Source organism: Amphiura filiformis, chromosome 4, assembly GCF_039555335.1.
Source record: "Amphiura filiformis chromosome 4, Afil_fr2py, whole genome shotgun sequence".
Lineage (NCBI taxonomy): Eukaryota > Metazoa > Echinodermata > Ophiuroidea > Amphilepidida > Amphiuridae > Amphiura > Amphiura filiformis.
The window spans coordinates 74,085,530-74,102,526 of NC_092631.1; the positions used below are offsets into that span (position 1 = coordinate 74,085,530).

The 16,997-nt window shown below is 36.6% G+C and overlaps 1 protein-coding gene across 1 annotated transcript in view; it reads left to right on the top strand.

The window, feature by feature from the left end:
* LOC140151403 (myosin-10-like) overlaps positions 1 to 16,997 on the top strand; it is a 116,866-nt gene that overhangs the window by 64,069 nt on the left and 35,800 nt on the right. Inside the window, 10 exon segments of the mRNA XM_072173730.1 lie at positions 3,876 to 3,968; positions 4,696 to 4,759; positions 8,311 to 8,409; positions 13,179 to 13,322; positions 13,767 to 13,862; positions 14,173 to 14,291; positions 14,683 to 14,835; positions 15,366 to 15,452; positions 16,379 to 16,462; positions 16,819 to 16,983. Coding sequence (XP_072029831.1) covers positions 3,876 to 3,968; positions 4,696 to 4,759; positions 8,311 to 8,409; positions 13,179 to 13,322; positions 13,767 to 13,862; positions 14,173 to 14,291; positions 14,683 to 14,835; positions 15,366 to 15,452; positions 16,379 to 16,462; positions 16,819 to 16,983 — 1,104 coding nt within the window.

The window sequence follows — 16,997 nt, forward strand, 5'->3', positions numbered from 1 at the left end:
CTACCGGATGGTCCCTGGCAGGAAGTCTCGGTTGACTTTAAAGGTCCCTTTCCGACTGGTGAATACTTGCTCGTGATAGTTGATGACTTTAGTCGTTTTCCTGACGAGGAAATAGTAAGCTCTCCGTCAGCACGATCGGTAATCCCTAAACTAGACGCAGTATTTGCTCGTCAGGGTATCCCTGAAATAATACGCATACGGACAATGGACCGCCGTTCAATGGCAGTGAATTTACTAAGTTCGCAGAATTCTCACGGTTTCACTCATCGTAAATGTACACCGTTGTGGCGCGAGCAAGCGGGGAAGTTGAGCGGTTTATGAGAACATTGGTGAAAGCTATCGGGACAGCAAGCAACTGGAAGCAAGAGTTGTGGGGTTTTCTTCGCCAATACCGTGCTACCCCACACGCGACGACAGGTGTTTCGCCCAGTGAAGCACTGAACGGCAGAAAGATGAGTACGACCCTTCCACAAGTCCCGACAAAGACTGTCAACGACAAAATTCGCAGTAGAGATGCTGAACAAAAGAGCAAAATCAAAGCAAACGCCGACAAGCATCTCCATGTGACTGAATCCAACATCAAAGTAGGTGATCGGGTGTTAGTGAAACAGAACAGAAAAACATGCTCGATCCACCATACAATCCTCATCCCTTCATAGTAGTTGAAAGGAGAGGAAAGCGCTATAACTGTCCAAAGAGGTGAGGCAAGACTTACAAGGAATGTATCCTTCTTCAAGAGACTCCCTGCAGACACTCCCATAAATCTAAAAATGGTCCCCACACACGACCCTGTGGAACTCCCAGATGCAGATACCCCTGCCTCAATGTTCCCTGTGACTTCTGATCAACCAGCAGCAGCTGAGACTCCAGCAGAACCATCTGTTGAATTGCAGCCATCTCAACTCAGCACAACTCAACCAAGACGGTCCACAAGGATCAGACAGCCACCCAAGAAACTTGAGAGTTATGTTACCTAGCGCTCTAAAAGCGTAACACTCTGTAAAGTGCATACTTATATTTACCCGCATAAGTAAAGCGCATGTTATTAGGTTGTTTTGGTGCGTAAAGCGCATTTGGTGCGTAATCGCGTCATGTTCAAAGTTCCCTGTTTGAAACTGTTCTTTGAAAATTGATAGTTAAAGTGCACAAGACATGTGTACCAGTTGTGAGACTTTAAACTTTATCTTAGCACTGGAAAGATACCAAGTGCCAAAGTTTGATAATTTGAGCAAGTTGCTCAGTGTTGTTTTGGAGTTTTTTGGAACACGTTGTATTAATTGTTTTGGTGTGATAAGAAACAAAATGCAAAACAGGTCAATACAAAAGCACCAGACTCAAAGTATGTTGATCATCTTCTGAGTTTTAATGAACATTGCTATTTAACCTGGTATAAACTTACAAGTTCATAGCACTATACAAGTTGCTTAACAGTGAACAATTTGTTGAGAACTCTTGAACTCATGGACATTAACATTCAGTGTTTACAATAAGCAAAGTGACTTTTATCTAAAAAGGGGAGAGATGTAATGTTCAAGCTTACCAACCCCTCTGAGAGTAAACAGTATAGCGCCATCTATTTGGTTGCTAGGGTTACAACAAAGGTCACAAGATAAAATGGCGTCGACCATGAAAGTACTTGTCAACTTGAGTAGTGAAATGTGTCTGTTATTACAGTGAGTAAACAACCCCTAAATCTATTGGATCTTACATCTTGGAGAAGGGATCATATTCTTAATTAATGCACAAAAAGAAAATCAAACTCCTTCCCTCGCTTTGTCGAAATGTGTCTAAACTTTAAAAAGATAGCAACTTCGGACAAAAAGTTCCAACTTTTGGCAACAGGTGTAAATTTGGAGTGAAAAAATCACTCATTGTTTTGTGTGATGAACGAGCCATGGAGTTACTTGATGAGATAGTGCTTTTTCAATGCTTTCTTTCTTATATGCTGCTTTGTTAGTATAGTAGGTTTAGTTGTATTTTGTAAATTTGTGACTGAATCAAGCAAAAGAAGCATTGTTGTCCTTGTTGAATAGCTTGAATCTGCCAAACGATTCAAGAACTCAATAGCAGGTGGTGAAGATACACTAAAGACCAGAACTTTGAGCTTTGGTGTTGTTATTATTATTATAAGCATACATGTTACTGTTGAAACATCAAGAAGAAGAAAATAATTTGAGCACTAAATCTTGCCTGCTATCTGAAGATTTCCACAAAGAACAAAAAACAGCAGTGTGTTGAACTGCAAGATGAATGCAAAAATATCAGGCTACAGACATGTTACCATTCAAGAGTATTTTAATGCTTGGTGTAACTGACGTTCAGAAGTTCAGGAAGATGTTCTAATTTTGCTTCATACTGTCACAAAGTAAAGTCTGCTCTATTCCATGAGCATTTTAGTAAAGTAGAAGCTGTTTTTTCTCTGCAGTTGTTTCTATTCTATCCTTTGTGTTGAAATCAACTTTCATTATTATTGTCTTCAAAAGGAGTTGCTTTGTATGTGCCCGTTGCAAGTGTTTTTCCTAATACCTTAAAATGTTTAAAGTTTAATGACTGGTGATAATCTTTATATCATATTACGGTATATTTGGTGAAATTTATTATTACTAAAAGTTGTTGAAGTTGTATTCCCAGTCAAATTCCTCACATACCTCTTCATGGGGAGCACGGTGGTCCAATGGTTAGGGCGCGAGCTTCATAATCGAAAGGTTGTGGGTTCTAACCCCCATCGCGGCCAGTGTGTTGCGTCCTTGGGCAAGACGGCTTAATTCCCAATTGCTTCACTCCACCCAGGTGTAAAATGGGGAGCTGCTGGGGTAATCACAATCTAAGTCAGCTGAGAGTACCTGCGCATCAGTTGCGGACTTGTGGAAGCGGAAATGATTCTGATATATCCTAATGGCAGCGGAATAATTGTTGAAGTGTGCTGGTACTTAGGTGTAGCGCACGTTAAATCACCGACATTTATTTATTTATACCCATGCTATATGTCTCCAGCTTTGTTCCCCTTTTGTTTACCTTTTTCGTCAAATGTGTGAAAGATATCATTTTGCTGATAGCAAGATCACCAACTTCAAGTTTGTCTAACAAGTTTTGATGTACGTATCATCAAAACATTTTCTATCAATTCAATAACATTGAATGATACATACAGTGTGAGGATTTTGACATTTTCTAAGAAAATCATTTATGTGTGATTTTTCTCAATTACTTTTTTCACATTTTGTATATATATTATTTTTTCCTTTTGTGGTTTGTATATTCACTTGAAGTTTTGAGAAACTATTGCTTAATTTAAGAACATAAACTGCTGGAGAAGAAAGTAATGAAGATTATTCTTCTCTTATGAATGTGTTTTATTCTGAGACAGTTATGGAGGATAATGCCCAATATGAACTGACTTGAAAAGGAAATCATGTGTATCAAAAGGGTTTCTATTTAATGAGAAAACCTTGAAATTTGGAGATTTTTATGCAAAATACCTTCCAACTGATATATGCATATAAGTCCAGCAGATTAGCATCAGTCTTTCTCACAGCTTCAAGTTTATTTGTATTTGCTTGTGATTTTAAGGTGTGCAAATAGTTATCTAAGACCAAAACCCACCCACCCCACCCCGCCCCAACTATGTGCGAGAACCCAAACAATGGAAATTGACATTAAATAGCTTTGACATGTTGATGTAATTTCACAGTACATCAAACAAATTGTGCAATTCTAGCAATGGAAACAATTTTCATAACAATGAAAAGTGCTGTTACTCAAACATGGAACCATCTTACCCAGAAAGTGCTCCCAACTGTATGATCCCAGCTGCTTTAATTTATGATTCAGTTTGCTAAATACTAATGTGTGTTGTAATGTGTTTGTATTGACAGGGCGAATTGGAAGCTCAGCTACTACAGGCCAATCCTATCTTAGAATCATTTGGCAACGCAAAGACAGTCAAGAATGACAACTCATCTCGATTTGTAAGTACCTTATAAAACAGATCAAAATAAGATCTTCAGAAAGAAGAGCAACCTTTTGTCAAAGATTATCCCTGGTGCATGTATCATTGTTTTCAAATAAGCAATATCATACCGACCTAGCCTAGGTGAATGCAGGGCAAAAATGAATGATGCGGTTCTGAAGATGATCCCAATGTTATAAATAACCAAGGGCAATAATAGTCAACAAAACGTTACCTCTGGTCACAAAGATTTCCATGGTAACCAGGGATATTCGCACTTGGCTTGTGTTTATTTTGAAGCCTGCTTATAACCAGGCCCTAATAATTTTGCGGTGTCATGAAAAAAAAAGCATTTTTTTTCTTTGGAAATTAGATATAACTGAATGGTTTCTACCTTGAATTGGTAATTTTGTGCTTGTGCAGGCCTGAAATTCATTGCTTTCAATGGTTTACAAAACAGGGACCACTTGAAGAATCATTGAACTCAAGAACTAACCCAATTGATAAGTATCTGTTGTCCCTATTCTGACTGTATACATTTTGTAAACCCAAACTACTAAGGCAACCATTATAGAATACCCTATATTATAGAATACTTGCATTATAATGAATTATGCACACTGGAAAAGGAAATGACAATATGCAACCAAAACTGAATCTTAATCAAATAAATCTTTGTAAATATCATCATCAGAACCAGTGACAACTAACCCACACATATTGCATTTTTTCCCTTTCAATTCCAGGGCAAATTCATTCGCATCAACTTTGACACATCCGGCTACATCTCTGGGGCCAGCATTGAAACTTGTATCCTTTTGTCATTATGAAACAGTAAGCATATAGAGGGTGCACAATAGTAATAAATTTCCCTATACTTTGTGTACAAAATGGCCTCTATTCAAATGGCTCTACCTACCTTACGAAATGACTCAATTTTTCAAAGTGATGTTTTCCTGACTGACAAACAAACAAGCAAGCAAGTAAACAAACTAAATTAGATATATTGGTGACCATTGAATTTTCGAGCTACCGGACCACGAATGCAATACACTTTTTTCACCCAATTTTCAAAATAGAAGCACTTGTGATTTTACCTAGAAGCAGCCGGTTTGAGAAATACATGAAAAATCTGATTAAAAGCCCAGAATCTTTTCCAATCTTGGCAGATGCTTAGATCAAGCCTACATTTATTACCTGGCACAAATTTTTCCCAAAATCTGCACAATTTTTTTGGTTTTTAATATTGTCCCACAAGAGACATTATTTGGTGATGTGAAATCTAGAAGGTAATTTGACTAGGTAGAATATAGCTGCATTAACACAGCCACACCTTGGTAAGCTGGTACTAGGCACTGGTTGCCTTTCTCCAGTCCAGGTATACAAAGAGTCATCTGGTAATGTGCAGAAGGGAATGAGTGGAAAAAGAGGTAAGCTTCCACATCCAATGATACATAGTGCAGTTAAGGAAAATAATTAACATTCCAAAGCTGTGAGATCAAAGCTTAAGCCCAATGTATACTCCATTGTGTGATGCTGGTATTATGCCCCAGCATCACTCTAAAATGCAGATTATACAGAGCTTTTACCAAGAATGCACATTCAGTTGAATGATGTCTCTGAAACAGTGAAAGAAACTCTAATTGGAACCTTAAATCTCCCACTATTAGCCCTGGAAGTCCAAAGAATGCACCATAATTACAATGTATACTATTAATTGTATTGGCACAGAACATGTTGATATTGTAACTTTGTGTATTTAACTAGGTATTCCATGTTTACTCACATAAAGATGGGCAGACAACTGTTTACCATGAATAGAACTCCCAGGTCAGCTTGGTCAAAGGTCAAGACAATACTGACTGTTATTTGCTTAGAATAACCATAAATGGCCTGCTTTACCAGGCTGCTAAAATATCACTAATGAATTTTTCGGTGAAGACTTATCAGGTTTTTTTTTTAATAGTTCAAGAGTTTCTTTCCCTCTCCTGCCTTACTTTGCACAGAAAGTTAGTTTATAAATGTAAAGAGAAGGTTTAAAATTTTCAGGTGTTTCCCCCAGAGTATCTGTGGATTTTAGTATTTATTTTCTAACAAAACTAGGTGTTGTCTGTAGACTGACATAGCTTACTTCCAATACTATGGATAAGACAATGGGTGTTTTAATGCACTGGGTTGACAGGTGCATACACAGGATATAGGAAGGAAGAGGCTAGTGGTTTATAGGACAGGACACTGCAATGGTATAATCATCCTTCCTGGACACCAAGGACACATCATACAAAATACGAGGTGTAAAAAGTTTCAATAAGTACCTCGCATATAATAAAACATATACTTATAAGGTTTCAATAGTTGTTCCACCGTAACAGGTTTTAAAGAAGAAAGGAAAAGTTCCAAGTGGTGAAAGTGCAAGTCTTGTAGACAAGAGGTCCTGGGTTTGATTCCCATGTCGGATCACTTTTCCTCCTCTTGTTACAGCCTCTGTCTTTCACTCCTGTAGCTCTGAGGAACAATATTTCAGTCCCCGTATGACAATCCAATAAAGCAGATTTCCGCTGTCATTTTGCATACACCTATATAGAGATTCTTCCAGTTGATTTCTTTGCTTAGAACAAAAAAGGTAATCATGATTTTACTCATTGGTTACATTTGAGTTGTTTAAAGTGAAACGGATCTTATTGAAACTATTTGCCTTAATTGGTATGAATATGTATCAAAAACACCTTCCTCCATGTGGAATCAGGCTTTGAGTTTAAAAAAATTAAGGAGTGTGATAAATAGCACTCCTCAAACTTGTGAGGAGTGCTATTTTGTGAATGAGGAGTGTGATTATGCTTAAATGTGATTTAAGACTCAAAGCCTGTGGAATTAAAATAGAAAATTATAATACCACAAGTTTGACACCAACTACACAACTTCAAATTGAAAGATATTTAAGGATTTTTTACTGTACCCATCCCAGAATCTAACTCAAACCCGGCATCTAAACATTGACAGGTGCGTAGGTGCCAGTATGCAATAAAACGCCTACGAGGATCCAACATTAGCAGATTTAAAATTCTGTTGCAAATCTCTGCCACACCATGAAACAAGTGCAATAATGTTATAAGGCTAATGGAAACCCACAGGAGGTTTACACATTTGTCACTCTGCTTCAATACTTCCTAAAACTATCAAAAAAGGCAAAACAAGAATGTTTGAAAACCAACTTTAATTTTTTTTCTGCATTGCCAATCGAACCGTGCTGATCTTTGCGATTCAGTGTGCCAATATTTTATTGAAAACATGGAATAAAGAAGGTTTTGTATGACTAAGTAAATAGATTGTTGATAACCTTATGGAAGTTTGTCAAAAAGGAACAATTCTTTATTTAGCAAGCCATTTACATGTTGGAATGTGTGTCACTCTGTGGGTCAAACCCCTACAGGGATAACATCCAAGGCAAGTTTTACTCCATGGTATTTTTGGCTAACTTTTTTTTTTGTGGAGTGTTGCGGCTTTGAAAATCTGATGCAAAGTTACATTCAACATGCATTACGTTTGAGGAATAATGGTAGTGAAGAAACCCCCTGTTGGGTAAATGCTCATTTCAGTGACTCAAGTTGCTTTCTATTTTTATCTTTCATTGCAAAGTTAATGGATTATTGCCAAAACTTCCCTGAATGTAGACAATTTTGACAGCAATGAAAAAAATAATGTAATAAATGAATAGGATCATGTTTCAGAAAATCAGTAAATATGAAAAATGAATAAATGCACTGAAACTATGAATGTTGAAACTTGCATACAAACTAAAAAAACAATATTAAGTCTCAAAGCATGCAAAGATTTTGAAATCAATGTGGAATGCTTTTCTTTCCCCCCTTTTTCTCAAACTCAGTCAAAATAAGCTTGAGATGCTTTGAACTTTCAATTCAAAGCTTATATTCTTATACACAAGGTGAAATGTTTTCACTAATTTAAAGAGTTCTACCAACAAATGCTTATAAAGCAACAGCTTTGAAATATGCTTTATTTTTTTGGCCTGAAGTCATGCTGGAACAATGCTCATAGGCTAAAATTCTCAAATCTTCTTCCCTGTAGTGTAAGTGGGGCCAAATAAGTGTTTTAACTTTCCATCATATGCAGTTACCCACTTACACATCAGGGTGGAAAGAGTGAAGCGCTTCCCTAAGTGCATAGCATAATGGCACTACTAGGATTCGAACCGATCATGAGTTGAATTCTCTTGTGCCACCATGCTCACGAAAATGAAACGGTCAATACACATTTAAATGTAAGAGTCCCACTTATGCAGGATTAAATACAAATTAGAACATGTGCTTTGTGAGTTTACCTTAACCAGAATTACTGTGCAGATCTTCTTGAGAAAGCCCGTGTTGTACGTCAGGCAGACACAGAGAGGACCTTCCACATCTTCTATCAGCTATTGCATGGATCCACCGATGAACAGAAGAGTAAGTGTAGTGTGGGATCAATGAAATGCTGCAGAATTCTACTACCTATAACTAAAGAGATTGGAAGCAAGCCTTTTATTGTGTATCAATCATTTTCCTGATCCCCTCGGATTGTGATAATGTTGATAGCTAAGCGGGCACTACTGGCATCAAGTAACATTAACGATGTGTGAACTTTAGATCATGGAAGTGCTAGGCGACTTTTGCGCTTGAGCCGTAAACGTTTCATATCGTCTTAAAAATATTTCTGTACACTAGGAATGTGATGTTCAACGAAGCCAAGTGCATGCTTCCAATCTCTTAAATTATAAATGTTACTCTCAGGTTCTACAATTATGCTTGGAAATGTGAAAGGGAGTAGAAGATGATTTATGTCCATTCCAACATAGGAGGGAGGAGGAAGGGAAGCTGACAAGTACCAACTTTTCAACTAAATGAAACATACACATTTCCCTCCCTCTCTACAGTTAATATGCATTGGGCTTTAACATCATCACATTTCCCAGTGAATTTTTTGCATAATTGTTTAGGTGCAACTGTATTGTGTACATGCACACAATTGAAGTAGCTGGCAGGTAATGCATTGATCAATCTTGCATTTAGAAATGTCATCATACTTCAAACACCCATCTCAAGAATGAACCTTTATGAAATACTGCAAGCAGAGTGTTACATCAGTGTTATGTCAGAGTGAATTAAATGAGTCAATTTGAGTATGAACCAAATTTAACACAGTGTTAAACTTTAAATTTGTTGCATGTGCTAAATCAAAACAGCAATTGTTTCATAACCAAATTAACACCAAAAAAAAAGTGACCTGTGCGCAAAATAGCAATTCATATTTGACTTCTGCAATTGTAGTAAAGTGAATCAATTGCAAATACCAGATATTGTTCACAAGGTATTTGACAAAAGTTTGTAGACAAGAAAAGTGGCATTGTTATGAAATGCTACATGACCTTGCATTTGTTATTATCATCTTTAATTCATTTCAAGAGAAATAAAAAAAGATAGATTGTTGTACAAGGCCATTAACTTTTAGTCACAGAATTGGTTACCATGCAAAAAGCCATTAACTTTTTTTATGTCACAAAATTGGTTACCATGCAAAAGCAGTCATTATTAGTCCAACATTTGGTTTAATTGTCCTTGATTTATTCTTATTTCAAAAATTTAATGTAGCTTAAAGTTCTAAACCTACTTACGTCACACAGTGGTGAAACATGTTTGAATGTTGCCATGGACTTCCTATTTTGTGGTTGAATCACATATTTTTGGATCAGCTAATACTAACAATAGTTGACATTGACAGTAACCTTACATTGATTTGGGCTTGGTTTATTGAATGTGGTTTTGTGGTACTATTATGTGCTCAATTGTTTAGTTATGAATGAGATGTGTTTCAGATATCATAAAATAAATCTTTTCATATCCCTGTTCCAAAAAACAACAACCTGGAAGCGTAAAGTCAAAACTCTTCTTTGACTAATCTTGTGTAACTAGTTTATTGTGGATATTTCAGTTTTATCCTTCCGGTGTGTATGAGTACTGGTGTGAGTGTGCCTGTATACAAAGGGGAGGATCTGGAACACAGATAGTTCTAGTTTAAGTCATTACATTTGTTGGACACGCCCACTGTTGTAAAGGTTTGGTGGTTTTACTTGTCATGATACAGTATTTCAATGGAATGTAGTAGATGTACACGCCATTACATCAGGTAAAATACATAGCTTGTTGATATAATGCACACACAGTCAGAGTGCAGGTTGAATACCCTGGAGCATTTAGCACCTACACTTCCTTCCTGGCTTACCTTGGGTTCAGTCATAACTGTCCAAAAATGGAAGAAAAATGAATATTATTGCTGATTAGTCAGTGAAAGGTGGTGGTTGGGTGTAGTAAGTACATGAATTAATTTCTCTCACTTATTTAATATACTAAAAATGTAGGTCCAGTCACATATGAAAGTACAGTTCATACAGATCTCCCAGGTATTCTGCTCAAAGACCACATCCTTATAACAATGTTATCCTTTACATGCTGTAAAGCAGACTTTGAAGTTCATGTTTTGTTATCTCAGTATGATCTTGATAATTAGTATTCTAATGATAGGATTAAAGATAGGAAGCTTTATTTCACCAGAGGCACAAATCAACAAAGTTGTTCTTCTTTAGGGCTGTTGACACTGGACATTGTTCAAGACTTTGTTGTTGTTCATGTTTTGTCACTTTGGACAATCAGTGCAGAATTAGACCTAATTATTTTATCCAAATTTTCACTTACCATTTGCTTAGTCCCACAGCAGCTGAAAGGAGTATCCCATCATGCATTGCAGTATATCTGCTTGCTCCATAGCAAATGTATACAAAATATAAACAAGAGCCGCTTAGATATTGAGAGCTATTGATAGATTCACAATACTCTATGGGTGATATTTTTTCAAACAAAAGTCTAAGCTTCCCTGATTTAAGAGAGTACCGTACTGACGCGAGTATAAGCCCACCTTCGAGTATAGTCCCACCCTAATATTTGGGGAAATTTCAGAATTTATTATTTCCCCGAGTAAAGTCCCACTGCCAATTTTTAACAGAATGGTTCGAATTTGACAACCCAAATCATACAACTTCATTTGCAAAATGACCTCAAAATTATTTTTGTGACTAAAATGGAGCTTAATTTTCATTGCTAGATTATTAATTTACCTTGAAATATCCTCAAAATAGTTCACATATTATTGTAAAGATGATAAAAATTCAACAAAACATCAAGCTTTCACAAAACTCTCGCTGGAAAAATGGAAACTGAATCAGTTGTTTTGTTTTTGTTTACATGTAGAAGCCACTCAGCATGCTCAGTCCAATCAAACCTCTTTCGCTGATTGTATTTATTGTCAGTCTCATATTTGCTGTCAAAAATCAATCCTAAATATTTAAAATGCTCTACATAAATCATGGATACATGAAAACATTATTTTGGAATATTTGAAGGATTTTGATGTGAGAAAATGAAGTCCAATTTAGTGAAAATAAACTCTACGGCCGTGAACAAGGATTCAAGATTCAAGATGGCCGCCTCCACAGTTAGAAAATAACATGTGGAAAGATCGACCTTGTGTCAGAGTATAGGCGTAAAATAAATTAAAAATGATAGTTTGCATGTCATTTCTTTCAAAGAAATTGACATATTTTATTAACAATATTCCCAACATTCTATTTAGTGAAGGTAAGGCTAAAATCCCACCCAAAAATATGAGTTTTTTACAACTGGAAGTGAGACTACTTTTTAAAGCTTCTGGTGCCGAATATCGGACACCTTGACGTGTATTCACTGTTTTGAAAGCTTAAAAATGCACCTTGTTAACTAGCAAATCCTCGTGTAAAGTCCCACCCCCCATTTTCGGTCATTTTTCACCCCAAAAAAGGGTGGGACTATACTCGCGTCAGTACGGTAATTGAAAGTTGTGGCTTTTGAATTGGATGGTGGATTTGAAGAAGTTAATAAACACATTTGAAGCATCTCTAGGGCTGTTCTATCAAAAGTTTAAAAAAATGTCGGTCCAGACAACCCAACCAATACAAAATTTAACCATTTAGTCTCTGGCATACAGGTAGACATCCTTCCACTTTGAAAAAAAAAGAAGAAGAAAGTGCTGCAATCGCCAGCTACTTATCCGTGTACCTGATCGTCGTATATGGTATATTTTTATGATAAATGGGATCATCAATACTTGTAATTTCATTAAGCATGATGAGGCCATATGAATTTATGAATATTTTATATGACTTCCTGTAAGTAGTAGTAGTAACAGCATTCCAGGCATGATCATAAAAATATTTGTACATGATCAAATTATAGTAATCCTCTTATCTGCACATGTGAAAAAAAAGTCATCAATTCAATATTATAAAACTAAAAGATTGGATCAAGTATGTATTGAAGCATTTCAAATTAGTTTAAAATGAATGTAATTCGAAGATAATGAAAGGATTTTAAAATGTAATTGGATAGAACATACATGTAAAAGTATTACATGTGATTTCAAATATGTTCCTTATATGCTGAGAAGTCATTCTCCATGAACATTTCTAGTTGTAGACAAGTGGTCCTGAAATAATTTAATTCCAGGAGTCACCTATCTAACTGTATCTCCTGATTAGGCAAATAATCTATATATCATAAGGGTTAGAAACTGGTTTTGGAATGTTTGCATGTAAGATTTTGGGAGTATATATTTGCTTTGCAAACAGTCGTAACATTGTAAATGGTAAAACAAGCTTATGTTGTTGCCGACTGTGCCAATGTTCTCGGCAGTTATTTTTGTTACATAATTAAAGAACTACCTTTGTGGTTTTACGGTTTAGGTTTAAGGTATGGTGATCATTAGGTCAGTGTAAGCATTAATGTAAATTAGCAAGGGGATTATGTGGATTAGCATAGGGATTAGGCTCTTGGGTTTGCAAAATTATACTGTGTGCAAGTTGCTGCATATGACCAATGCTGTATTTACCTTTCCTTTATTGAATAGCAAAGTTTCAGTGCGTCACAATTTCCAGATTGTGTGACAGAAATGTTTTCATCATTTGCTGATGATGACAGGATTGTAATACAGTGACAACATCCAGGACACATATTGCTTAAATGTTATGGTGCAATTGAACAATGCATTCAATGGTTAAAAAACCATGGGTCAACCAGAGTCAAACGTATCACTGGATACAAGCCTTAAAAAAACTCCATCATAATTTTTTCATTGTTTTGTCCTTTTTCAGAGGATTGGCTACTTGAAAACATTAATGACTATGAATTCCTCAGCAATGGACATGTTCCCGTCACAGGAGTGGATGACATCCAGGAATTTGAAGCTACCATTGAAGCTTTTGACATCATGGGTGTCTCACCAGAAGACATGGGATGTAAGTATAAACTATACAATAGATAAGACAGGCATCATATAGGAATTTTTTAGACATACACTTGGTGTTCTCTGTTAAATGGATTAATGGATTAGGCATGATCAATAGAGAGTCATTGTGAACAGTTAGGAAGAGATCAGTCATATTTATATTTTCAGGCATTGATCAAAGTCCAATGTTTTAATCTTTACCCAAAGCTCCAAGATGAAATGGAATCTATTCTTATTTCTTAAAAACACAGTTTTTAACCTATAATTGTGCATCAAGTTTTAATTACAACAATCGGTTAACAAAGGTTTGTAGTGTAACAGCGTATTTTTCTAGGATAACTGCATATCTTTTGCTCATCCAGAGATATTTTATGTAATAAAATATTTCTTAGTTTGTTTATTATTATTTCATATTATGTTGCTAACATTTTATCTAACTCATTTTGTTTTTCAGCCGTGATGCTCATAGTATCAGCTGTCCTTCTGATGGGCAACCTCAAGTTCAAACAAGAGAGAAGTTCAGACCAAGCTACCTTGCCAGATACAACAGGTTTGTTTGATTATTTTAAATGATTGTCCTGTAGGAACTCTCAAAATGACCCAAATAGGAGATGGTTACAGCTCACACTACCTCCATCCCTGGTCTATGTCAAGCACTTAGGCCAGTTTCTACAAACTGTGATATACATCTAAGACAAGAACAACTCAAGACTCTGTATAGTCAAAAGTGAGGGGAATTGTACCCCTAGTGGATTGTCATACTTGGTACCAAAATAATGGAGACTGATGGTATACCCTAAATAGTTTTTCATCATACTTAATGGACTAATCAATTATTATATGAATCTTTCACATTGCAGTCCTACAGAAACTATGTCATCTACTGGGATTGAATGTCACTGACATGATGCGTGCTCTACTCAAACCAAAACTCAAAGTAGGCAGAGACTTTGTGACAAAGGCACAGACCCAAGAGCAGGTAAGAATCTTTGCTGTCCCTATCACCCTTCTTATTTGACATGTTAACATCAGCGAATCATTTAGTATTCTGACTCTTCATTGGAACTGGCTGTGAGATCTTTGTCAGAGCAGCTGTCAGGCGATTGAAATGCAGTAATGGAGAGACTGGATAATTTTGTATTTCACCATCCATTGGAATCAAACCACTTATCCCAGAGTCAAACGCTACTATCTTTGTTAAGTCCGTAGGAAAAGTAAAGCAGCTTCTGGTGGATGTTTTCATGCATCGGTGTTCTTCACTAGAAATCTTTTTTGCTACGTTGCTGCTCAATACAGCCTCTGAAAATGTAACTTTCTAAGGTTATGTACTTTATATATTAATGATATTTGCAACTATTTGTTGATTATAGGTTGAGTTTGCTACCCAAGCCCTATCCAAAGCGATCTACGAGAGATTGTTCAAATGGATAGTGACCCGCATCAATCGTTCTCTGGACCGCACCAAACGCACAGGAGCTTCATTCATAGGAATCCTGGATATAGCTGGATTTGAAATATTTAAAGTAAGTGTGCATCAAACCAAAAATTGAATTGAGATTTGAATCCAGTCAGTATCAGAAATAACAACATATAAGCAATGATGTTGAACGTTGATCAATTTTAGTTCCATATGCAAATAAAAAAAGTTGATTGATTGCCGTCCACTGCCTACACTGCCTACACCAAACAAGCGGGAAAAAATTTTTACTGTAAAAAAGAACATCTACCATAGTTTTGAAATTCCAGACATTTTTTTTTCTTTCCTGAAAAAATATTTGCATTTTTAAGTTTAATAGAATGTTGTTAAAATAGTTTGCTCACATTCCTAAACTGGTTAAACCATAAATAAAGAGATAATTGTAAAAAATCCCCAGTTGCCTCTTGCAAGGCTTTATTTTATTTATTGTAAGGTTATACCACATGCTTCTCACAAGCCCTAACAGAAGAGGACAACAAGCACAAGTTTTATATGATTGTGAAATATTGCATGCCTAATGTTATCCAAATCTGTAAATGTTTAATGCACCATTGTAATACTGTTGTTGACTTCCAGATGAACTCCTTTGAGCAAATGTGCATCAACTATACCAATGAGAAACTCCAACAGCTATTCAACCACACTATGTTTATTCTAGAACAGGTATGTGTGTGCACAGAGTATTTTTATGATTAAAGTTTATTTTATGATTTAGCAGTCAAGTTAGCTCAATCGATAAGGCGTTCGACTATGGTGTGAGAGGTTGCGGGTTCGAAACCCTGGTGGTGACTAGTACGCTCTCGTGGAAAATAATTGAGTTAGCTTGAAATTCCTCTGGACAACGAACTTACTGCTAATTTGTCTCGTTGTAACCCGTACGAAACTCGGGGAGCTGATCCTGGTTGCGATGGTTATTTGTGGAATGTCTAGGGTGTGCGCTCTTGAAGCAGCAAAGTCCCTGATTTGTTGTTTAATGGTTTATGGAATGATGTGGGGCCGTAGTGGTCAGCGACACCCTGTAAAGTGTGCTGAGGCTTGTGGATCAACGTCTAGGCGTTGTGCCTGTGCGTAGCGCACTACAAATCACTGCGCTTTAAAAAAACAATTTTTTTTAAAGTGCCAATATACAGGCAGGTGCCGGGAATGCCCCCCTTCCTGGGTTGAGTTCATGACATGGGTAAATCCTGGGTGATTATCATCCAATTCATTACATCATACTTGCATATAGGGCAAGTGATTCTTGTTGAGCTTCATCCTGCCTCTTGTCCCTATGTCAGGAAATTCAGTAAGAGCCCTTTTACATTTCTGAATATCGGGTAACAAAGACAATTGGTTCCTTGTCCAGGGAATTTCAAGATAGCTCCTATGTCGGGCTCGAACTCGCATCACTAAATGCACTGGAGTGTAACACTTTATCGATTCAGATAACTTGACTGCTGAAGAAGAGACCATTGTTTATACTGTGGATAGGACATATTTTCATCAGAAAATTTGTGCGTGTGTCTGGTCTCAAGAATGTGTCGTTATAGAACAATTGTGTTGACCAACAAATGGTATCTTTGTAACTGTGATTTGCTTTCTTATTGCAGGAAGAGTATCAACGAGAGGGTATCGAGTGGAAGTTCATTGACTTTGGCCTGGATCTTCAGCCTTGTATTGACTTGATTGAGAAGGTAAGATTTCAGCCATGGATGTTCCAGAGAATTAATAAGGATTGGCCAATTATTTTTCAAAGAGAAAGAGAGAGAGAAACAAACTTTGTAAGAGAGAGAAGATAACAAATCAACAGCAACGTTTATATATAAAAGTGGGCAAGAAGCATGATTGGCTTGACTGCTTGGATGCTGCTTTTAAACATGCAATGGTACCTGATCCGCAAAAGTCATGAAAAAGTTGCTGCCTCCACCCATGATGATGATTGGTCAACTCATCAAAATGATGATGATGATGATAGAAGGTTGATTTTGTTCATCAACATTATCTAAATTGATGATTAATTGGTCCTTTCATTTTTGTTTCCTCCTTACAGCCAATGGGTGTGCTAGCCCTGCTTGATGAAGAATGTTGGTTCCCAAAAGCCACAGACAAGACATTAGTAGAGAAACTGGTCAAGACACACATAGAAAAACCAAATTTCAAGAAGCCAGATTTCCGTGAAGATGCTGATTTCAGTATCATCCATTACGCTGGCAAGGTAAGAAAGAGATT